A 20,760-nucleotide genomic window follows, 5' to 3' on the forward strand; every position below is an offset into this window, starting at 1 on the left:
GAGGGGATTATTACGGTGCCACAAACAATCTTATACAATCTATTCAGAATAAATAGTAGTACATTTTATTACAATTAGTTAAAAATTCATAATACAGTATACTGAATCACATACAGTATGATAAGGGAGCATATTACAGTGTACTGTTGACCAGAAAGATGATGGCAAGTTACAACAGCAGGTCAATTCATCACTACTAGTTTCGCCAAAACATTGGCTTCATCAGGGGAAAATGTTATGTTCTATTCCCCTGATGAAGCCATTGTTTTGGCAAATTGACATGTTGTAACTTGCCATCATCTTTCTGGTCCACGGTACACTGTAATATGCTCCCTTATCATATGTGATTCAGTATACTGCATTATGAATTTTTATTCAATTGTAATAAAATGTACTACTTTTTAGTCTGAATATGTTGTATCGAGTTGTTTGTGGCACTGTAATAATCCCCTCTTCTCTGCTCCCTATTGTATGCTAGGCATATAGAATCCTTACGAATCTCTGTGTGTATGGTCCTGAAAAAGAGTCAAAACATGAATTCCTCAGATTGGGACTTAAAACCGGGCCTCAAACAGTTTGATGGTAAAAAAAAATATTTAAAAATGTATTACACATTGATAATATATAGCAACATAAACATGTGGATATATACGCAACTAACACAAATATTGGGAACATAAATGGAAAACCAGCTGTAAGGAAAAGCCCAGAGCTTTGTCAGAGAGACAGAACGTCCAACGCGTTTCGAAAAACAAAATGCAGATCTTCAGGGACAGAGGGCTTGCGGGTTCCAGATCTGTAGCTTATATCCCAAATGTTGATGCTCCACCCATAAAGACGAAGAACGTAACTCAAAAATGAAAAGAAAGCTATGTCCGTCAGAACATCGCACAAGCAACAGAGAACGTGAATGACATCAGCCAGGGGTCCGTTTATTGTGGGATTGTCTTTATTGTATAACTTGGTGGTATAACTCTATATAGACTGTAGCTATAGAGGAGAAGTAGAATAGTACTTTCCCCTTAATGCAGGTCCGGGTGATGGAGAGTGTGTATTAAAAGTTATTATTAAATGGTCTTGAAAAACAGTATATAAATGGATGTATAAGTATCCTTCTATAAAGTGTCAGTTCATTTGCTACATTGCTACATGGTTAATAATTGTCCTTTTTTTTTTTTTTTTTTTCTTTTAGGAAAAGAGGAATTGAAGTCGTACTTGTAAGTCCCGTCTATTCTTGTTTTTTCTAGTTAAAATGTTACAAAATAATCTAGTAATGACTAAAGAACGTTTGTTTTCTGTTGCACATGTGACATATAAAAGTGACTTTGTATCGGTACAGATTTTGTTGCACTTGTTGGGTGTTTATCTGGTTTGGACGGTTTAGCCTGAAAATTTTTACCGAAAGCCCAATTCCAACCAAAACTTTTAGGTTAAAGGGGTTAAAGCAGGCAGCGAGGAGACGATACAATGCCTCCTCACCACACATCAAATGCTCACTGAATGTGGGTCGCTCTTCAGGTGTGTAAACATGCTCTTGTACCACATATGTCAAACACGAGGCACACGGGCTGCATCCGTCTCACCAGACCTTGTCATGTGGCCCTCGCACACAGTTTTGCAACAGGAACATGGTGGAACTCCATTCTACTATTTTTTGTCTCTCGCCCTCCGCTCCCGATTCCCGCTGTCACCTGCCTTCTGTGTTTACAAGGGACAGCTTTACTCTCAGCGGCTCCCGAAATGAGCACCCTGCGTGCACTTACTGCGGGGCATGGTGGGGTCACATCTCCAGAATCCGAGAGAGAGAGAGAACGATCTCCCTGCAAGGTAATGCAGAGACATCTACACAGGTAGTTACTAGAGCCGGGTGTGAGAGAGGGATGCGAGGCAGCTTTGGGGAGGGGGGGTTGGGGTTGCACACTGTAGATTGCGCACCCCTAAATCTCTGCCCTCTGTACATAGCGCACACCTGAACCCTGCCCACTGTATATAGCATGCCCCTGAACTCTGCACTCTGCATAATGCACTTCTGAACCCTGCTCTCTGTATATAGCATGTCACTGAACCCTGCCCTCTGTATATAGCATGTCCCTGAACCCTGCACCCTGTACATAACACACCCCTGTACCCTGCCTTCTGTATACAGCATGCCCCTGAAATCTGCACTCTGTGCATAATGCACTCCTGAACCCTGCACTCTGTACATAGGGCACCCCATAACCCTGCCCTCTGTATATAGCATGCCCCTGAAATCAGAACTTCATACGTAACACACCCCTGAACCCTGCCCTCTGTATATAGCATGCCCCTGAAATCAGAACTTCATATGTAACACACTCCTGAACCCTGCACTCTGTATATAGCATGCCCCTGAACCCTGCTCTCTGTATATAGCATGTCCCTGAACCATGCCCTCCTGTATATAGCATGCCCCTGAACTCTGCACTCTGTGCATAATGCACTCCTGAACCCTGCTCTCTGTATATAGCATGACCCTGAACTCTGTATATAGCATGACCCTGAACTCTGTATATAGCATGACCCTGAACTCTGTATATAGCATGTCCCTGAACTCTGTATATAGCATGTCCCTGAACCCAGCACCCTGTACGTAACACACTCCTTTACCCTGCCCTCTGTATACAGCATGCCCCTGAACCCTGCACTCTGTACATAGCGCACCCCCTGAACCCTGCACTCTGTACATAGCGCACCCCCTGAACCCTGCACTCTGTACATAGCGCACCCCCTGAACCCTGCACTCTGTACATAGCGCACCCCCTGAACCCTGCACTCTGTACATAGCGCACCCCCTGAACCCTGTACATAGCGCCCCCCCTGAACCCTGTACATAGCGCACCCCCTGAACCCTGTACATAGCGCACCCCCTGAACCCTGTACATAGCGCACCCCCTGAACCCTGTACATAGCGCACCCCCTGAACCCTGTACATAGCGCACCCCCTGAACCCTGTACATAGCGCACCCCCTGAACCCTGTACATAGCGCACCCCCTGAACCCTGTACATAGCGCACCCCCTGAACCCTGTACATAGCGCACCCCCTGAACCCTGTACATAGCGCACCCCCTGAACCCTGTACATAGCGCACCCCCTGAACCCTGTACATAGCGCACCCCCTGAACTCTGTACATAGCGCACCGCCTGAACCCTGCCCTCTGTATATAGCATGCCCCCGAAATCTGCACTCTGTGCATAGCGCACCCCTGAACCCTGCCCTCTGTATATAGCATGCCCCTGAAATCAGAACTTCATACGTAACACACTCCTGAACCCTGCCCTCTGTATACAGCATGCCCCTGAAATCTGCACTCTGTGAATAATGCACTCCTGAACCCTGCACTCTGTACATAGCGCGCCCCCTGGACCCTGCACTCTGTACATAGGGCGCCCCCTGGACCCTGCACTCTGTACATAGGGCACCCCCTGGACCCTGCACTCTGTACGTAGCGCGCCCCCTGGACCCTGCACTCTGTACGTAGCGCGCCCCCTGGACCCTGCACTCTGTACGTAGCGCGCCCCCTGGACCCTGCACTCTGTACGTAGCGCGCCCCCTGGACCCTGCACTCTGTACGTAGCGCGCCCCCTGGACCCTGCACTCTGTACGTAGCGCGCCCCCTGGACCCTGCACTCTGTACGTAGCGCGCCCCCTGGACCCTGCACTCTGTACGTAGCGCGCCCCCTGGACCCTGCACTCTGTACGTAGCGCGCCCCCTGGACCCTGCACTCTGTACGTAGCGCGCCCCCTGGACCCTGCACTCTGTACGTAGCGCGCCCCCTGGACCCTGCACTCTGTACGTAGCGCGCCCCCTGGACCCTGCACTCTGGACGTAGCGCGCCCCCTGGACCCTGCACTCTGTACGTAGCGCGCCCCCTGGACCCTGCACTCTGTACGTAGCGCGCCCCCTGGACCCTGCACTCTGTACGTAGCGCGCCCCCTGGACCCTGCACTCTGTACGTAGCGCGCCCCCTGGACCCTGCACTCTGTACGTAGCGCGCCCCCTGGACCCTGCACTCTGTACGTAGCGCGCCCCCTGGACCCTGCACTCTGTACGTAGCACAGCTGACCCTTTTGAGGGGCAACCATACTGCTGATGCGGCCCGTGATGAAATTGAGTTTGACACCCCTGTCTTATACAATTGGGAAGAGAGAGACCCCTGTGATGTCTTTATTGCTGCACGTTACCTGCAAGGAGGTTTAAACAACAAAGTCCACAGAGGAACTAGGGGAAAAAACAGCGGGACTTTGCGATATCAAAAGGATATTGTCAGGTCACCTTGAGGCTAGGTGACAGATCCACTCTGTAGGAGTCAGAAGTTCACCGCTAGGTAGTGGACCCTAGGACTGACTGCTGTGGATTGAACCCTGGGAGGTTCAGGAAGCAGGTCTACTGGATCACTGACACAGATCCCACTGGGAGCTAGAGCATAGATTCCCCAGGGTGCGGAGTTTATAAGCCAGCAGGTGTTCACCAGAGCCTCTAGTGGTGAGGATGGACTGCGCTGCAGTCTGGCTCCAGGTCGCAGCCCCCAGGGTCTAACAGCTAACGCTCACGGTAGACTACAGGAGAAGAGGAAGGAGGCAGCAGGCTGGAACAACAAGGAAAGTAAGGGACAAGCCAAGGTCGGGGCCACAAGCAGACAAGGACAACAGCGTTCACGCCAAGGTTCAGGGTCACAGGCAAACAGTGATGGTCGGGGACACGCCAAAGGTCAGGGTCACGAGCAGACAGGAATAGTTAAGAACAGGCCAAAGTCGGTAACTGGAATCAGACGTAGGAAACACAGCAAGTACACACAGAGGCTAACACACAATGGTTGATCAGCACTGCTGGCTTGCAGTTCACAGGTTAATATAGGGTTCCCTGATAGGGCCTGGGGTGGGGCCATGTTTAGAGGAGAGGTTACAAAACCAGTCAGGTGAGGGTCAGCTAGTCTCTAGAGATGAACACATGGAGACAGGTAAGCTGACCGAGAAACTCTGTTGCATAACCATGACAGATATATCACATACATTGAGCGTAAAATCAAGTGTTTTACTTAAAAATATTAAAAATAACCCCTATAGAACACAGTTTAGGGGAGATATATAAAATCATCAAATACATTAAAGTGGAGTTCCACCCAAGAGTGGAACTTCCACTCATTTGTGTCCTCTCCCCCTCTGGTGCCACAATTGGCACCTTTCGGGGGGGGGCAGAGACAGGATACCTGTCTTTGACGGGTATCCTGTTCCCTCTTCCGGGAGCCACGGCTATTGACGTCACCCTCCTCCTCCCTCTGTCGCCGGGCCAGTAGGAGAGAGGAGAGGAGCCTCGCGCATGCGCAGTCTCGCGCGTGCGCAGTAGGGTTCCCGGCGTGAAGCCGTAAGGCTACACTGCATGGTTTCCTTTACTCGCAGTGGAGGTGGCATGCACCCGACAGCTGTTTGAAACGTCAGCTGTGATGCCGACATCGCTGGACTTGTTTTTCGGCTTGTCTGTGTTTGCTTATTCCTTAGAATCAGGAAGAATTGGTTTTCTCAGGAAGTGTTATATGTGGCTTTCCTTTCATAATTGTTTATCTTGCCCTTTCAGGCGTATTTGTAACCTTTTGAGGCAGAGAAAGCTTCTGGCTTTGTTTTATGCCCAACTTCTCTGAGGACGTGCCTTCAGAGCTTGTGAAGTCATTGGGTGGCAGCGGGTCTGGGAGCGAGAAGCCCGTCCATTCATGTCCTCATGGGAACCTTTTTTATGTTACTTTTTGTTGCAGAATTGTGTTCTAGATTTGGATCCGGCAAACCCCCGTTGTTTATACTGTACAGCTGTAAAAGCTTTAGTAAGGTTTGCCAAAGGGGGGCTTGTAAGCCATTTACTAAACTTAACGAATAGCAGTATTCTCATAGAGTACATCAGGTCCCTCCAGAGCTTGGTGAGCTTTTCTATACAAAAACCTCTTATTAGGACTTTGTAGGGAACCCAAAAAAAAAAAGGGGGGAGGGTATACACTTATGTTCATTAACCCCTTCACGCCTAAGGGTAAAACAAATCTTAATTCCTAAGCCCAATTTTGCAACTCTGACATACGTTGGTAAAGCCGTACATATCATCACAACTTCCTTGTGTATCCAGGTGTATTATACCGTGATTTTTTTTTTTTTTTATAAGAACAAATTTCATTTGGTAGTAAATGGTAATGGATACATGCTTATTTTTTTATTATCAAAAGAAAAACTGGCCCAAAATAGTAAAAAAAAAATATATGTATATTTTTTTACATTTAGCTGTATATTTATTTTTATATTTTATTTAGCTTGTTGTTTGTTTTTTGTTTTTGTTTATTAATCCATGCAATTGTATTTTTTTCCAAACAAATTGCATTTGAAAAACTGCCACGTAAATACCGTGTGACATAAAAAAAAAAAAAAAAAAATTGCAACAACCGCCATTTTATTCTCTAGGGCCTCTGCTAAAAAATAAATAAATTGTTTGGGGGGTTCTAAGTAATTTTCTAGCAAAAAAAAAATACTATTTGTTACGTGTAAACAAAAGGTGTCAGAATGGGCCTGGGTCCTTAACCACTTGCCGACTGTGCTATAACCAAATGACGGCTACAGCGCGTTTTGTCCTGTTCTGGGAGGACGTCCTACAGTGTCCTCCCAAAACCGCAGGCACCCACTGCAGCGTACACCCGGGCGCGCTCTGTGATTTCTGTGTCCTTTTGCTGATCTCAGATAGGGGTAAAGAACCAATCACAGCTGATCACGATGTAAACGCACTTGCCAGTTATCCTTTTCTCATGTTGTCGGAGTGTGAACAGAGGAGAGAGCCGGTAATCCGCTAGTATTGACAGGGGACTTCTACACTGATCATCGGTATCCTGATGATCAGTGCAGCCCCAACAGTGCCCATCAGTGATGTCAATCCATGCCACCTCATTAGTGCAGCCCATAGGTGTGCGCAGCCTATTGCATTGGGGTGTGCACCCCAAAGCTGTGTGTGTTTATATGTGTGTGTGTGTGTATATATGGCAGTAGGGCAGTGGACAGCATTGGTAGAGGAGAGGTTGGTGTCTGTTTTTTATTTTATTTTTTTATTACTTTTTTTTACAATTTTTTAAATTATTGTTTACAATATTTATTTTTATCATTATTTTTTATTTATTTATTTTTTACAACTTTTTTTTTTTTTTTTAGGAGCCCATTAGCAGGGCTTTGATTTAAACAGATCAATGTTGTCTCACTTTGAGACAGAAAAAGGAACGGAGGACCAGTGTTAATTTCGTCGACTAAAACCGACTAAAACATTTTAGCCGACTAAAATACGACTAAAACTAAAACAATTTGAGATGGCTAAAATAGGACTAAAATGGCATTTTAGTCAAAAGACTAAAACGGGACTAAAACGAAAATGCCATTTTAGTCAAGACTAAGACTAAAACTAAATTGAAATTTGACGTCAAAATTAATACTGGTCTTGTAGTGCATGTACATACCTCAATACCATAATAAATAATTTATTCGATTTTTCACTCCAGCTGTATATAATGAGTTTGGAAATTGTAGAGAAATGCTTGAATAATGCATTACAATTTAACTACACCCATTAGATTTTAGATGACTAAAATTAGTTTTAGTCGACTAAAATCATTTTAGTCGACTAAATACGACAAAAACAATTGCAGAAGACTAAAATGGGACTAAAACTAAAATGCTATTTTAGTCCGAAGACTAAAACTAGATTAAAATTTGCTGCCAAAATTAACACAGCGGAGGGCAGAGATTTCCCTTGTGCCTTTCTCTGCAGCCTAGCTCCTGGGGGAATCTGCCCAGCACGGGGTGATTTGGGTGTTGCCCGCCTATGGTGCAGCCTATCATTGCCTAGCAGTGCAGCCTCACCAGCGCACATCGGTCTCAACATTTTTTGTTCTTTTTTGTTTGTTTGTTTAGGGAAAAAAAATTAAACTCAGTGGTGGTGATTAAATTCCAACAAAAGAAAGCTCTATTTGTGTGTAAAAAATGAAAAAAAAAAATGTCATATGGGTACGGTGTTGCGTGACAGCGCTGAAAATTGGCCGGGGTAGTAAGGGGATGAAGGTTCTCGGTAGGCAAGCGGTTAAAGGAAATAAAAAGATAAAAAATTGGGGTGGGGTGTTTGGGGAAACGGAGGTTATTATTGTGAACTGAAAGATGATCCAAACGTAGGAGTGAAATCTAGATCCGTATCAAATCACAAAAATAAAAACGGCAAAATACAACCGCAGGTCCCTTTGCTCTGTCCTATTACACTGGATTATGTGGATGAGAACTGCTGAGTCTTTACATTGGGATGGAGGACGGTGCATTGCAAAGTATTGATTTGCCTGCAGTGTAGGGGAGGTCAGCACTGTGAAGTCTCTGATTGCACTGAACACATATTAGTGATCCATTATCTCCACTTACATGAGCCCCTCCCTCCAGAGACGTGTGTAGTGTGCAACCAGACCGGAGCGCCAACCAGACCGGAGTGCCATCCATCCCTCTGTACTGTCTCCAGCATTCATCGTTCCGCTCTTGGCCCGGGTCCGATTTTATGTGGTGACGGGATCGAAGGGAATTCTGACCTTCTAATTGGGGTCTATTTATAAAAGTACTAAATTGATATTCTGGGAATTCATTTTTTTTTTAATTCTGTCTGTTGTGTCAATCTGTGGAGCTGCGTTGGACAGTCTCGCCTTATTTCTTGGGAAGTGAAAATAACTCGACCACGGCTATTAATAGACTTCTATTTATTATTATTTTTGTTTGTAAAGTAGAGCTCTGGGCACAAAAAACTTCATTTAAATGTATTTCTTACTCAAAACTGGATTTTTATTATTATTATACAGGATTTATATAGCGCCAACAGTTTACATTGCGCTTTACAACTTGGGTAGACAGTACAAATACAATACACTTTAATACAGTAGAAATCAGAGGGCCCTGCTCCTTAGAGCTTACAATCTAAGAGGGAAGGTCAAGAGATACAAGAGGTAATAACTGTGGGTGATGTGCTGATTGAGAAGATAAATGTACAGTTGTTAGGTGGGGCCATTTGATTTTATTATACTGTCGCAATATGTGTGGAGCAGCATGCCCACCTACCATGTGCATATAAATTGGATGCAACACTTACATCTGGCACCCGCATCCCACCGTTGAAGACCAGGCCTTTTCTGGCACTTTTTGTTTGCATGTAAAAATCTGCAATTTTTTTTTTCTAGAAAATTACATAGAACCCCTAAAAAAAGAAAATAAATAAAAAAAAAAAAAAAAAAAAAAAAAAAAAAAAAAAAAAAAATATATATATATATATATATATATATATATATATATATATATATATATATATATTATATTATAGAGAGAGATCTCTCTCTATGTCTATATATCTATATCTATATATATATATATATATATATATATATATATATATATTATATATATATATATATAATGTATATATACACTGTGTATGTATATATAAATATAATATATATCTATCTAATAGATATATCTCTTATATATATATATATATATATATATATATATATATATATATATATATATATATATATTATATAGATCTATCTCTATCTCGAGATATATATAATTTTTTTTTCATTTATCATATACATTTTTTTTTTTTTTTTTTTAGCAAAGACTCTAGGGAATAAAATGGCGATTTTTTTTTTTTTTTTTTTTTAAATGTGACACTGTATCTGCACAGCGGCTTTCAAACGCATCTTTTTTGGAAAGTACACTATCATGAATAAAAAAGAAATACAAGACACAGTACATACCCCAATTTTTTTATTTAAATACGAAAGATGTTACGCCGAGTAAATAGATACCCAACATGTCACGCTTTAAAAGTGCACAGGCTCGTTGAATGGCGACAAAATATGGTACTTAAAGCGGAGGTCCACCCTAAAATAAAAAATTACATTAACATTCTCAAAAAAATATATAAAAAAAAATTTGAAAAAAAAAATTTTTTTTTTACTTATCAGAAACCACTGTTGCTAGGCAGTCTTCCTAATCTGCCTCTTCCTATTCCGTGGCACTTCCTCCTCTTCGGCGAGCTGCCCCATTGTATTCTGGGACATGTGTGTCCCCAGAAAACAACAGGGCCATTCACAAAGCGCCACGCGACTCGCGCATGCGCAGTAGGAAACGGGCAGTGAAGCTGCAAGGCTCCACTGCCTGTTTCCCCTCGTTAAGATGGCGGCGCCGGCACCCGATCTGATGGACGGATCGGCCTGGGGGGGGGGGGGGGGGCGACATTGTAGCTCCTGACTTTTAAAAAAATTGCGGCTGGGACACCGCTTTAAAAATCTCCTATGGGTCATGCTTTTAAACATTTTACAGGTTGTTTAGAATTAGAGTGAGGTCTAGTGCTAGAATTTATTGCTCTCGCTCTAACATTTGCGGCGATACCTCACATGTGTAGTGCAAACACCTTTTTACATACGTTTGAGCGACTTATGTATGCATTCGCCTCTGGGTGTGAGCACGGAGGTATGGGGGGGCACTTTAAATTTTTTTTCTTATTTTATTTTTACATTGCCCCTTTTTAATTTTTTTTATTTTGATCACTTTTTTTAGAGAACTGGACAGCATACTCCAGGTGCGGCCGGACCAGAGTCTTGTAGAGTGGGAGAATTATTGTTTTATCTCTGGAGTTGATCCCCTTTTTAATGCCAATATTCTGTTTGCTTTGTTAGCAGCAGCTTGGCATTGCATGCCATTGCTGAGCCCATCATCTACTAGGACCCCCAGGTCCTTTTCCATCCTAGATTCCCCCAGAGGTTCTCCCCCCATTCTATAGATTGCATTCATATTTTTGCCACCCAAATGCATTATTTTACATTTTTTTACATTGAACCTCATTTGCCATGTAGTCGCCCACCCCATTAATTTGTTCAGATCTTTTTGCAAGGTTTCCACATCCTGCGGAGAAGTTATTGCCCTGCTTAGCTTAGTATAGTCCGCAAATACAGAGATTGAACTGTTTATCCCATCCTCCAGGTAATTTATGAACAAAATCAATAGGATTAGTCCCAGCACAGAACCCTGGGGAACCCCACTACCCACCCCTGACCATTCTGAGTACTCCCCATTTATCACCACCCTCTGTACTCACCCTTGTTGACAGTTTTCAATCCATGTACTCACCCTATGGTCTGTGCCAACGGACCTTATTTTGTACAGTAAATGTTTATGGGGAACTGTGTCAAATGCTTTTGCAAAATCCAGATACACCACGTCTACGGGCCTTCCTTTATCTAGATGGCAACTCACCTCCTCATAGAAGGTTAATAGATTGGTTTGGTAAGAACGATTCTAAATGAATCCATGCTGATTACTGCTAATGATACCGTTCTCATGACTAAAATCTTGTATATAGTCCCTTATAGTCCACTCCAAGACTTTACACATCCCTTGTAATAGAAATAAGGATGACAGGTCCTCTTTAGCTTTAAAAGCAAAAGATTAAAAAAGAAACAAACATTTTTGATCTTTTGCTTTAAAAAGAAATAAAATAAATAATTGTCCACTTCCACCCTGGACTGGAAGTGACATCATGACATTGCTTCGGTCCTCCAAGACCATAGAGGCGATCCGAGACCATTTGGTCTCCGTTCACCTCTGTGACCAGCCGGCCGCACCGGCAGATCGTTTCTCGGGCACGCCGGTGAAAGCGGTAAGCCAGTGAAACACCGGGCAGCGCAATTGTCTTTTAAAGTGTGACTGCGCTGAAAGCTGAAAAAATTGGCCTGGGCAGGAAGGGGGGTGAAAGTGCCCAGTGGGCAAGTGGTTAAGCTTTTGAAAATGAAAGCTGGAAGCTGATTGGTTGCCATGCACTGCTGCTCCAGGATTCTGCTGCAGTCATAGTATACCCCCTCCCTCCCCTTGTTGGTATGGCCCATTTTCTTCAGTGTGGAGAAAAAGCTCTGGTTCCAGGATAGTGTTATATTCCTCTGTATGCAATTTTTGGGCTGGTGCAGGTTGGTATAGACATAACATTTCGAAGGATATCTGGTAGTGGGCAAGTAAGTGCTTAGTGGTGGGACCATATGTGATTCCTGAGCTACAGATTGGGGACCTCAGCTGTACGGGAATTCACCATTGAAGACAGAGGTTTGGCAGATGCTCCCTGCCTTAGCTTGCTTTCCACGCGTTTTTTTTTTTTTTTTGTTTTTTTTTCTTTCTCCAGAGTGAAAAAGCCTTTTCTCGCTGTTGAGTCAGGAAGAGATTTTCTTGTTTGCCGTTGCCAGGGAACGGCTGTTTTCCTGAAACATGGGAGATGGTTTATTTTCACATGAAATATTAATGACAAGTGCCTACGATCCAGAGCATGGGGAAAACGTGAGACGCGTCCAATGCCGAGCCAGTAACAGCAAAAGAGAGACGTCGGGAACCCATCACGCTCAAGGACTTGGCACGTCTCGGTTCCCAAAGCCCGGTTTATTTTCGTGTTAGGAACTCAGATCCAGGCAGTGCCCTAAGCATTGGGACAGGAAAGAGAAAAAGAAGACTTCTATATAGGGGACACAATGAGAATTATCCTTGTTTTTGTCAATAGCAGATCTCTGGGCCCCCTTTGGGACCAGATTAATACCAGAACATCATGCATATCTGAAAGTTGGTTTAGCACTCCTCCTCTCTGAGTGGTTGAGAATGACCTCCCTAAGTAGCACTGTGGGGGGTGGATTGGTGGCCAAGAAACCTGAAGATAAAAATAGAAGCTTTTTTTCAAATGACTGTGCATTTACTGTAAGTGAGGGCTAAAGCGACCCCCCGGCTGGAACCATGAAAAGTCAGAGCAAGGGAATGTCACCAGCACTCCATGGATCTCCAAAACAGACCCAAAGCTTTATTCAGCAATCGCATCGTTACAGCAGATAGCAACGTTTCGGAGCCTCGCAGGACCCCTTCGTTAGGCCTGTGACCAACGCATGACTGATGAAGGGGTCCGGCGAGGCTCCAAAATGTTGAAACCTGCTGTAGCAATGTGATCACTGAATATATCTTTGGACCCGTTCTGGAGATCCATGGTGTGCTGGTGACGTTCTCTTGCTCTGACACCCAGAAATTAGTTCCAAAATGAAGTTTGTTCCAAATACTAATTGAGTACAATTGCCATTGCATTTTGGGGGCCTGACTTCACCCCAATCATCAGGGCTTGCCAGAGTGTGAGGTTCATAGTCTGGGATTCAAGACAAAAATTATGTATTGAAATGTGTGGGTATGCACTACAAGGAGGTAATGTTCAGCCTATGAAAACCCAAGTAGGGTGGTAGACTAGCATTTTCAACTTGGACTCTGATTCTTGTTGGGGGGGTAGAAAAAAAAGGTTGGGAGCCAGCCACATTAGTCTTTTTAAAGCCATCAAAGATCTTTGGGTGATGAATCCTTAAATATCCAGCTGTAGCTTCTACCCAGCAATTCTGGGCTGAGGCAAGGCCCAAGCAGAGATCCATCTAGACCCCTGGTGCCCAACCTGCGGCCCTGTGGTATATGATGTGTGGCCCTTGGACCTCAGTAGTCTGTAGTGGAAACATTAAGGTAATAGCATTGACCTCTACTAGTGTCTACATGTAACATGTTCCCAGTTGTGTATTCTCTTCTGCAGCATATCCCCAGTCAACAATGTATCCTGTCCACACTCTTTGACCCTCATTTGCTCTTTTGGGTCTGCAATGTCTGAGTCCTCGCAAGCGTTACATATATTGAACATTATCTGTGGCCCTTAAGTGATGTCAGGGGCTGCATTTGAAGCACCCTTTAGCTCATACGTTGACAGCCACTGGTCTAAACACGTCTCCAGGCAGAAATTCAAGAGGCAGGGAGAGAACCCTTTGGAAAGGTTCTCCAAATGTTTATCACCCCCACAAGCATAGCTCTGATCAAGGACCTCTGGTCATGGTTGGGTCAAATATTAATATCTGGTTCCCCCACCAGAGTGCCCCCCCTTACATCTGGTTCCCCCACCGGAGTGCCCCCCCTTACATCTGGTTCCCCCACCGGAGTGCCCCCCCTTACATCTGGTTCCCCCACCGGAGTGCCCCCCTTTACATCTGGTTCCCCCCACCGGAGTGCCCCCCTTTACATCTGGTTCCCCCCACCGGAGTGCCCCCCTTTACATCTGGTTCCCCCCACCGGAGTGCCCCCCTTTACATCTGGTTCCCCCCACCGGAGTGCCCCCCTTTACATCTGGTTCCCCCCACCGGAGTGCCCCCCTTTACATCTGGTTCCCCCCACCGGAGTGCCCCCCTTTACATCTGGTTCCCCCCACCGGAGTGCCCCCCTTTACATCTGGTTCCCCCCACCGGAGTGCCCCCCTTTACATCTGGTTCCCCCCACCGGAGTGCCCCCCCTTACATCTGGTTCCCCCCACCGGAGTGCCACCCCCTTACATCTGGTGCCCCCATTGGATTAACCTTACAGATCAGTTGTGGTCCATCGTAGTGTGCCTATAGACTGGTAGAGCCCATCAAATTTAACCGTGTACCTGTATCTGATGGATATGTCCCTTTAGTCAGGCAAGCAAAATGTGGGAGCTGGAGAAGTGAGCTGCAGGGGGTGGGAGCTGGGCGGAGATTCTTGCTGCAGGGGGCGGGGCATTGGTTGCTAGGACACCAGCAGTCCTAGCCATCAATGACTGCTGAGTAGCAGGGATCCAGCATTGCAGACTGGCAGGCTAATGGTCTGGACAGAAGCATCTCTCGCTCCACGTCCGGAACGCAGTCCACCATATTGTGACCACTGTTCTATGACACAGCAAAGTGTAACTTTTCTATGTAGATTTCACTTTACCTTCTCACTGCTAAAAATGTCTCTTGTTTTTTTATGAAGCCTGAAATAATGTTGCAATGCTATCATTACTGTTGGCTAGAGTTCAGGCAGAACACGTAGGTCAGCCAGAGTCCAGACCTTTCAGGAGGCATGTGGACCTCTCCTAGTAGAACAATAGTAGGCTTAAAATATGGAAGACTCGCCCATCACAGAAGAACAGAAATATTACATGGGGACACGGGCAGACGCAAGGACTGGCTGCACAAGAGAAAAATGTAGACAAAGTTTATATGTAACTGTTTAAGAAAAGTTGGTTTTGTTTTTTAAGTGGACAGGCTGTGGCTTGGCACCACCCTGGAGTTCATTGACTTCCTGTTGTCCAAACTCAACCAGTCTTCAGCTGGAGCCTAAGCTTCTTGGATTAGAGACGGACACAATGCTTGCGCAGGGGTCCAACGCGTCATGGGAAAAGCTGCATGGAGCCTGGGTGGGTAACCTGGAATAGGGTCCTTCTTTCTACTGCATGGGCTTTGTGTCTATTCTGTTGGTGCCGATAAATGTCAAAGTCCTGCCAGTAGTGATACCAGTGAAGGTACAGCTGGAGGGACTGGGATAGTGAATAATTAGGTGACCTGAGGGACAGGGGAAAACCGAGGAGGCAGTATAACCGCATGCTATGGTGACTTCTACATGGCCAACTAAGACAAACTCTGATCTGATGGGACTATGGTGATGGACAGAGAAGGGTATCCATGTACACTATGTGGTTAAAAGTATGTGGGCCCCTCTCCAAATATTTGAGTTCAGATGGTTCCGGTGAAGGATATTGTTCTCCAGGCCATCACCCCTACTTATATGGTCAAAATTTTGTGGAATCTCCTCCAAATGATGGAGCTCAGTTGTTAACAGGGAAATTACTGTTAATACTACAGCATATGAAAACTTTGTAGACAATTGTGCTCTGTCAACCTTGTGGTAACAGTTTTGGGAAGACTCCTTTTTGTATTCCAGCATGACACTGCTCCTGTGTACAAAGGCAGCTCCATAAAGACATGGTATGACCAGTTTGATGTGGAGAAACTCAAGTGTCCTGACCTCAACCCTACTGAACATCTTTTGGGATGAATTGGAACACCAATTGTGAGCCAGGTCTTCTCATCCAACATCAGTACCTGACCTCAAAAATGACAAATTCCAACATTTTTGGCAACGCCACAGGGATGGAGGCGCATGTCTATGTGCGCCTCATACAAAGTCCCAAACCTGTTTTTGTCTGACAAATTCCAACATGCAACCTCCAAAATCTTGTGGAAAGTCTTCCCAAAAGATGGAGGCTGTTTATAGCTGCAAAGGTGGACAACTCCATGGTAATGGCCATGGTTTCGAAATGGGATGTCACACAAGGTCATATAGGTGTGACGGTCAGGTGTCCAACTTTGGACCATATAGTGTATGAGGTGGAAATGATGGGGGTTGATGCATAATTTTTTTTTTTTTGTCCAGCAATGTAGTTTCTCCAACCCTTTTATGGCTATCAGCCTGTGGAAGTGGGTTCAGTTGGCTTTGGCCTAGCTGGCAATAACTGAACGAGAGCTGCATGGCGTACATTCTAATGTCCAATTATGGCACAACCCAAGGATTGGCACGCTACATTCAGCTCCAGCCTCTCACCAGCAGCCACATCTCACATTTTCCCCCAGATTCTATAATAGTCCCACACCGTCTTGCGTCTTGCAGAAAACCCTGGCGGCTGATGATGGATAGAAAGCCGTTAAAGACCTGCTCGGAGCAGGTTCTTCCCTCGTCCTGTTTACTGTTCAGTGTCTGCTGGCCTTAATGTTGTTTGTCATGTAGCTCCCTACGATTAAGTTGATGGCTTGCAGGGTCTCCTTTTTTTTTTTTTTAATGTAATCCATGACAGCTGGGAGAGACAAACCCAGGACAAACGAAGACAAAGGGAACTTTGTCAAGCTGCACCTTCTATTGCTTCTAGGAACAATGTGTCAGTCCACCCCAAACCACCATTTCTGTTTTGCGTGGGTGAAGTAGAGCTGAACTGCCCTATGCCTTTTTTTTAAATATTTTGCATCAGTGGTGAGATATTGGGTGGGCTTGAACCTTTTAAACTGGTCATAGAGGAGAAGATGGGGTGGTGAGAAATCTACTCACATTATTGAAAGCTGAATCCCAAATGGTCACTTTCATCTCCTTTATGCCCAGGCCAATTTTCAGCTTTCAGCGTGGTCGCACTTTGAATGACAATTGCGTGGTCATGCTACTCGTATGAAATTTATTTATTTATTTTTTTCACATAAGCAGAGCTTTCTTTTGGTGATATTTTATCACCACTGTTTTTTTTTTTTTGTTTTGTTTTTTTTTTTGTGCTATAAATTAATAAAACTGAAAATTTTGGAAAAGAAAATGTGTTTTTCTTCATTTGTTATAAAATTTTGCAAATAATCTTTCTTCAAAAATTTAGCTCAAAATGTATTCTGCTACATTTTTTTTTTTTTGTGAAAATCGCCCAAATCAGTGTATATTATTTAGTTTGCGGGAAAGTTATAGCGTCCACAAACTATGGTATATGTATGTGCGCATATATATATATATATATATATATATACACTACACCATTGGAGATTGTTTCCCTTTTTTCCTGAGAACTTTATGGAGAGTTACTCCCTTGGGAGGAGCTAAGCCAGTAAAGGAGGACTTGAGTGGAGGACCCTTATCTGGTGTACTGGATTGATTCCTTACATGCTTCGTTGGCCCATTTGTGGGTCTTGAATTTGAGGTGAGCGTGCATTTCACCAGGTGGCGGAGCACCATTTTATGATGTGGCGGAGTGGATTTAAAGAATAAAGCCTACTGTTTTTCCTAAGAAGACGCACTATTAGAGCACTTTGTGGACTGTTGGGACTTCTGTTATCTCTATTTGGATATTATACAGTATTTATTATTTTTTTATTATCTGCACAGATTTGTCGGCACTTTGTTACATTACTATAATGCCCCGTACACACGAGTGGAATTTCCGTCGGAAAAATCTTGGATGGTTTTCCCGACGGAATTCCGCTCAAGCTTGGCTTGCATACACCCGGTCACACAAGTTCTCTGAACCTTCGACCGTCAAGAATGCGGTGACGTACAGCACTAAGACAAGCTGAGAAAATGAAGTTCAATGCTTCCGAGCATGCGTCAAATTGTTTCCGAGCATGCGTGATTTTTTTGCGCGTCCGAATTGCATACAGACGAACGCATTTTCGGATAGGAACTTTTTCCGACCGAAAAATAGAGAACCTGCTCTCAATCTTTTGCTGGCTGAAATTCTGCCAGCAAAAGTCCGATGGAGCGTACACACGGTCGCAATTTCCGACTAAAAGCTCTCCTCGGACTTTTGCTGGCGGAATTTCTGCTCGCGTGTATGGGGCATGAGGGATGCACTGATAACATTTTTTTACAACGAGCACCAATACTTTTTTTTTTTTTTTTAGTACTCGCCGATACCAATTACTGACACCTACTGCAACTGTTTTGTTTTAACTTCAGCTGTCAGCAATGGTACAAAGCATTGAAAAGTTATTTACGAATGAAATAAATATATATATTTTTTTATTGTGTAAATATATGTTAATATATATGTGTGTGTAAAAATATTCACTAACAAAGCAAACAAAAAAACAAAAAAAAGTTTTAATTGTTAAAAAAAAAGCAGGAAAATAACAATTAAATGGAGGAGAATAAGGAGTTAATTAAGGCTGATTAGAGTAAATTAAGGGTTATTAAGGGGTTAAACAGAGGAACATCCCATTGATCTGCAGGTGAAGAAACAGAAATATACAAAAAGAAACAATGTTTCTTTTTATTTTAGCAGCTGAGCAATGTTGGTAATAAACATTTCCGGCTGTTTTTTTTTTTTTTTTTTCTTTTTGACAACTTTAATTACCGGAATTCTTTAAAACTGGGGAGACCCACTGACAGCTCAAGTAGCCGAGCCTGAAAATTGTTTTCAGGTATCTGTGCATTTGCATGATATCTGTGCAAATACTCGGCACCAATACTAGTATCGGTGGAACCCTAATAACTATGTGATCGTCCCTATTATCGATTCAAAATAGATAACAGTTATATTAACATTTTATTATTTGGGCAGCACAATCACATATAGTTTATGTAATCTTGCACCTTCCGTGGGAACACATTCAGTGATAGCAGAAGCCAGAGGTCTACATTTTGGAGCTAGGTGGCAGCGCACAACACTTTCATTATTTGTATTGCTTGCTGTACAGGAGCCACCTTGTCAGAACTATTGAGCTTGTTTGAAGGTTTCCCTCATCTGACTACACATTCAAGTCTTAAAAGTTTTCAGCTTGTTGAGAGTGGGTGAGCGACCAAGCAAAACTGTTATCCTGTGGTGGGGAAAAAAGTAAGGTCGCTGGCCAAGCTTGGCTGTTTATCAGGGGTGACGAAGCTCTGGAGACTAGGAGGGCATGCACACTGATGTATTGAGCCTGCTCCATGTTATTGCACTGTTTGGATTCCTTATGTGATCACATCTTTTCGTGCCTGTATACGTCAGCATTGATGTAAGTGTTCTACCTTTTAAAAATAAATGGTTTTTACACTATGTGGAGGCCTGGACACCAAGACCTGTGGAGCCCAAGATTCAACTTGGTGATGAGATGTTGCGGTACACTGTGGTAATGGATCACCAGTGACCGTTCTTTAGAGCATCAACGTACAGTTCCATCTTCATGCTTGTTTGACTCTTTGCCGCTGGCAATAGAGTCCACGCATTCCGGTAAGAGTATTTACTCTCCCCTCTGGATGGCGGATGCATAGTCCCAGGTGACTCCTTTAGTGGATTGTGGTCAACCTCTATCCACACTGTATAGATCCCCCATCTCCAGCCTTCCTTACCCTGAACTGTTTTAATGTTGACGGTGGTCAACCTCTATCCACACGGAATAGATCTCCTCCATCTTGAGCCTCCCTTACCTTGAACTATTTCAGTATTGATGGTGGTCAACCTCTATCCACACTAAATAGATCTCCGTCTTCAGCCTTCCTTACCTTGAACTGTTTCAATATTGATGGTGGTCAACCTCTATCCACACCGAATGGATCTCCATCTTCAGCCTTCCTTACCTTGAACTATTTCAGTATTGATGGTGGTCAACCTCTATCCGCACTAAAAAGATCTCCGTCTTCAGCCTTCCTTACCTTGAACTATTTCAATATTGATGGTGGTCAACCTCTATCCGCACTAAATAGATCTCCGTCTTCAGCCTTCCTTACCTTGAACTATTTCAGTATTGATGGTGGTCAACCTCTATCCACACTGAATGGATCTCCATCTTCAGCCTTCCTTACCTTGAACTATTTCAGTTTTGATGGTGGTCAACTTCTATCCACACTAAATAGATCCTTCCTTACCTTGAACTGTTTCAATATTGATGGTGGTCAACCTCTATCCACACTGAATGGATCTCCATCTTCAGCCTTCCTTACCTTGAACTATTTCAATATTGATGGTGGTCAACCTCTATCAACACTAAATAGATCTTCGTCCTCAGCCTTCCTTACCTTGAACTGTTTCAAAATTGACGGTGGCCAACCTCTATTCACACTGAATGGATCTCATCTTCAGCCTTCCTTACCTTGAACTGTTTTAATGTACAGTGGCTGCTTGCACCTAGTTTTCATATGTTGACTGTTCAACATTTATTTTTAATGGTTGCTTTTAGCACTTTGCACATTATTATGCATATAAGCTGGGTTTGCACATTTATATGTTTTATGTTCACATTTGCACATTTCTACTGTTTTTGCTTGTTTTATACATGCAACATGGTTTATGCCTAGCGCTGCACTTTTTGAATTTATCACATGCACACTGTTCCCTCTTACTTTTATCACAGAGCTTGGCATATCTGGATCTGCG

General features: G+C 43.8%; 1 protein-coding gene across 2 annotated transcripts in view; it reads left to right on the forward strand.

Moving 5' to 3' along the window:
* Positions 1 to 20,760, forward strand: part of ITPK1 (inositol-tetrakisphosphate 1-kinase) — a 230,617-nt gene that overhangs the window by 58,134 nt on the left and 151,723 nt on the right. For both annotated transcript variants that reach the window (XM_073609695.1, XM_073609696.1), the window contains exon 3: positions 1,193 to 1,217. In XM_073609695.1, coding sequence (XP_073465796.1) covers positions 1,193 to 1,217 — 25 coding nt within the window. The remainder of the gene's footprint in view (positions 1 to 1,192; positions 1,218 to 20,760) is intronic.

This window comes from Aquarana catesbeiana, linkage group LG13 (genome assembly GCF_042186555.1).
Source record: "Aquarana catesbeiana isolate 2022-GZ linkage group LG13, ASM4218655v1, whole genome shotgun sequence".
NCBI lineage: Eukaryota > Metazoa > Chordata > Amphibia > Anura > Ranidae > Aquarana > Aquarana catesbeiana.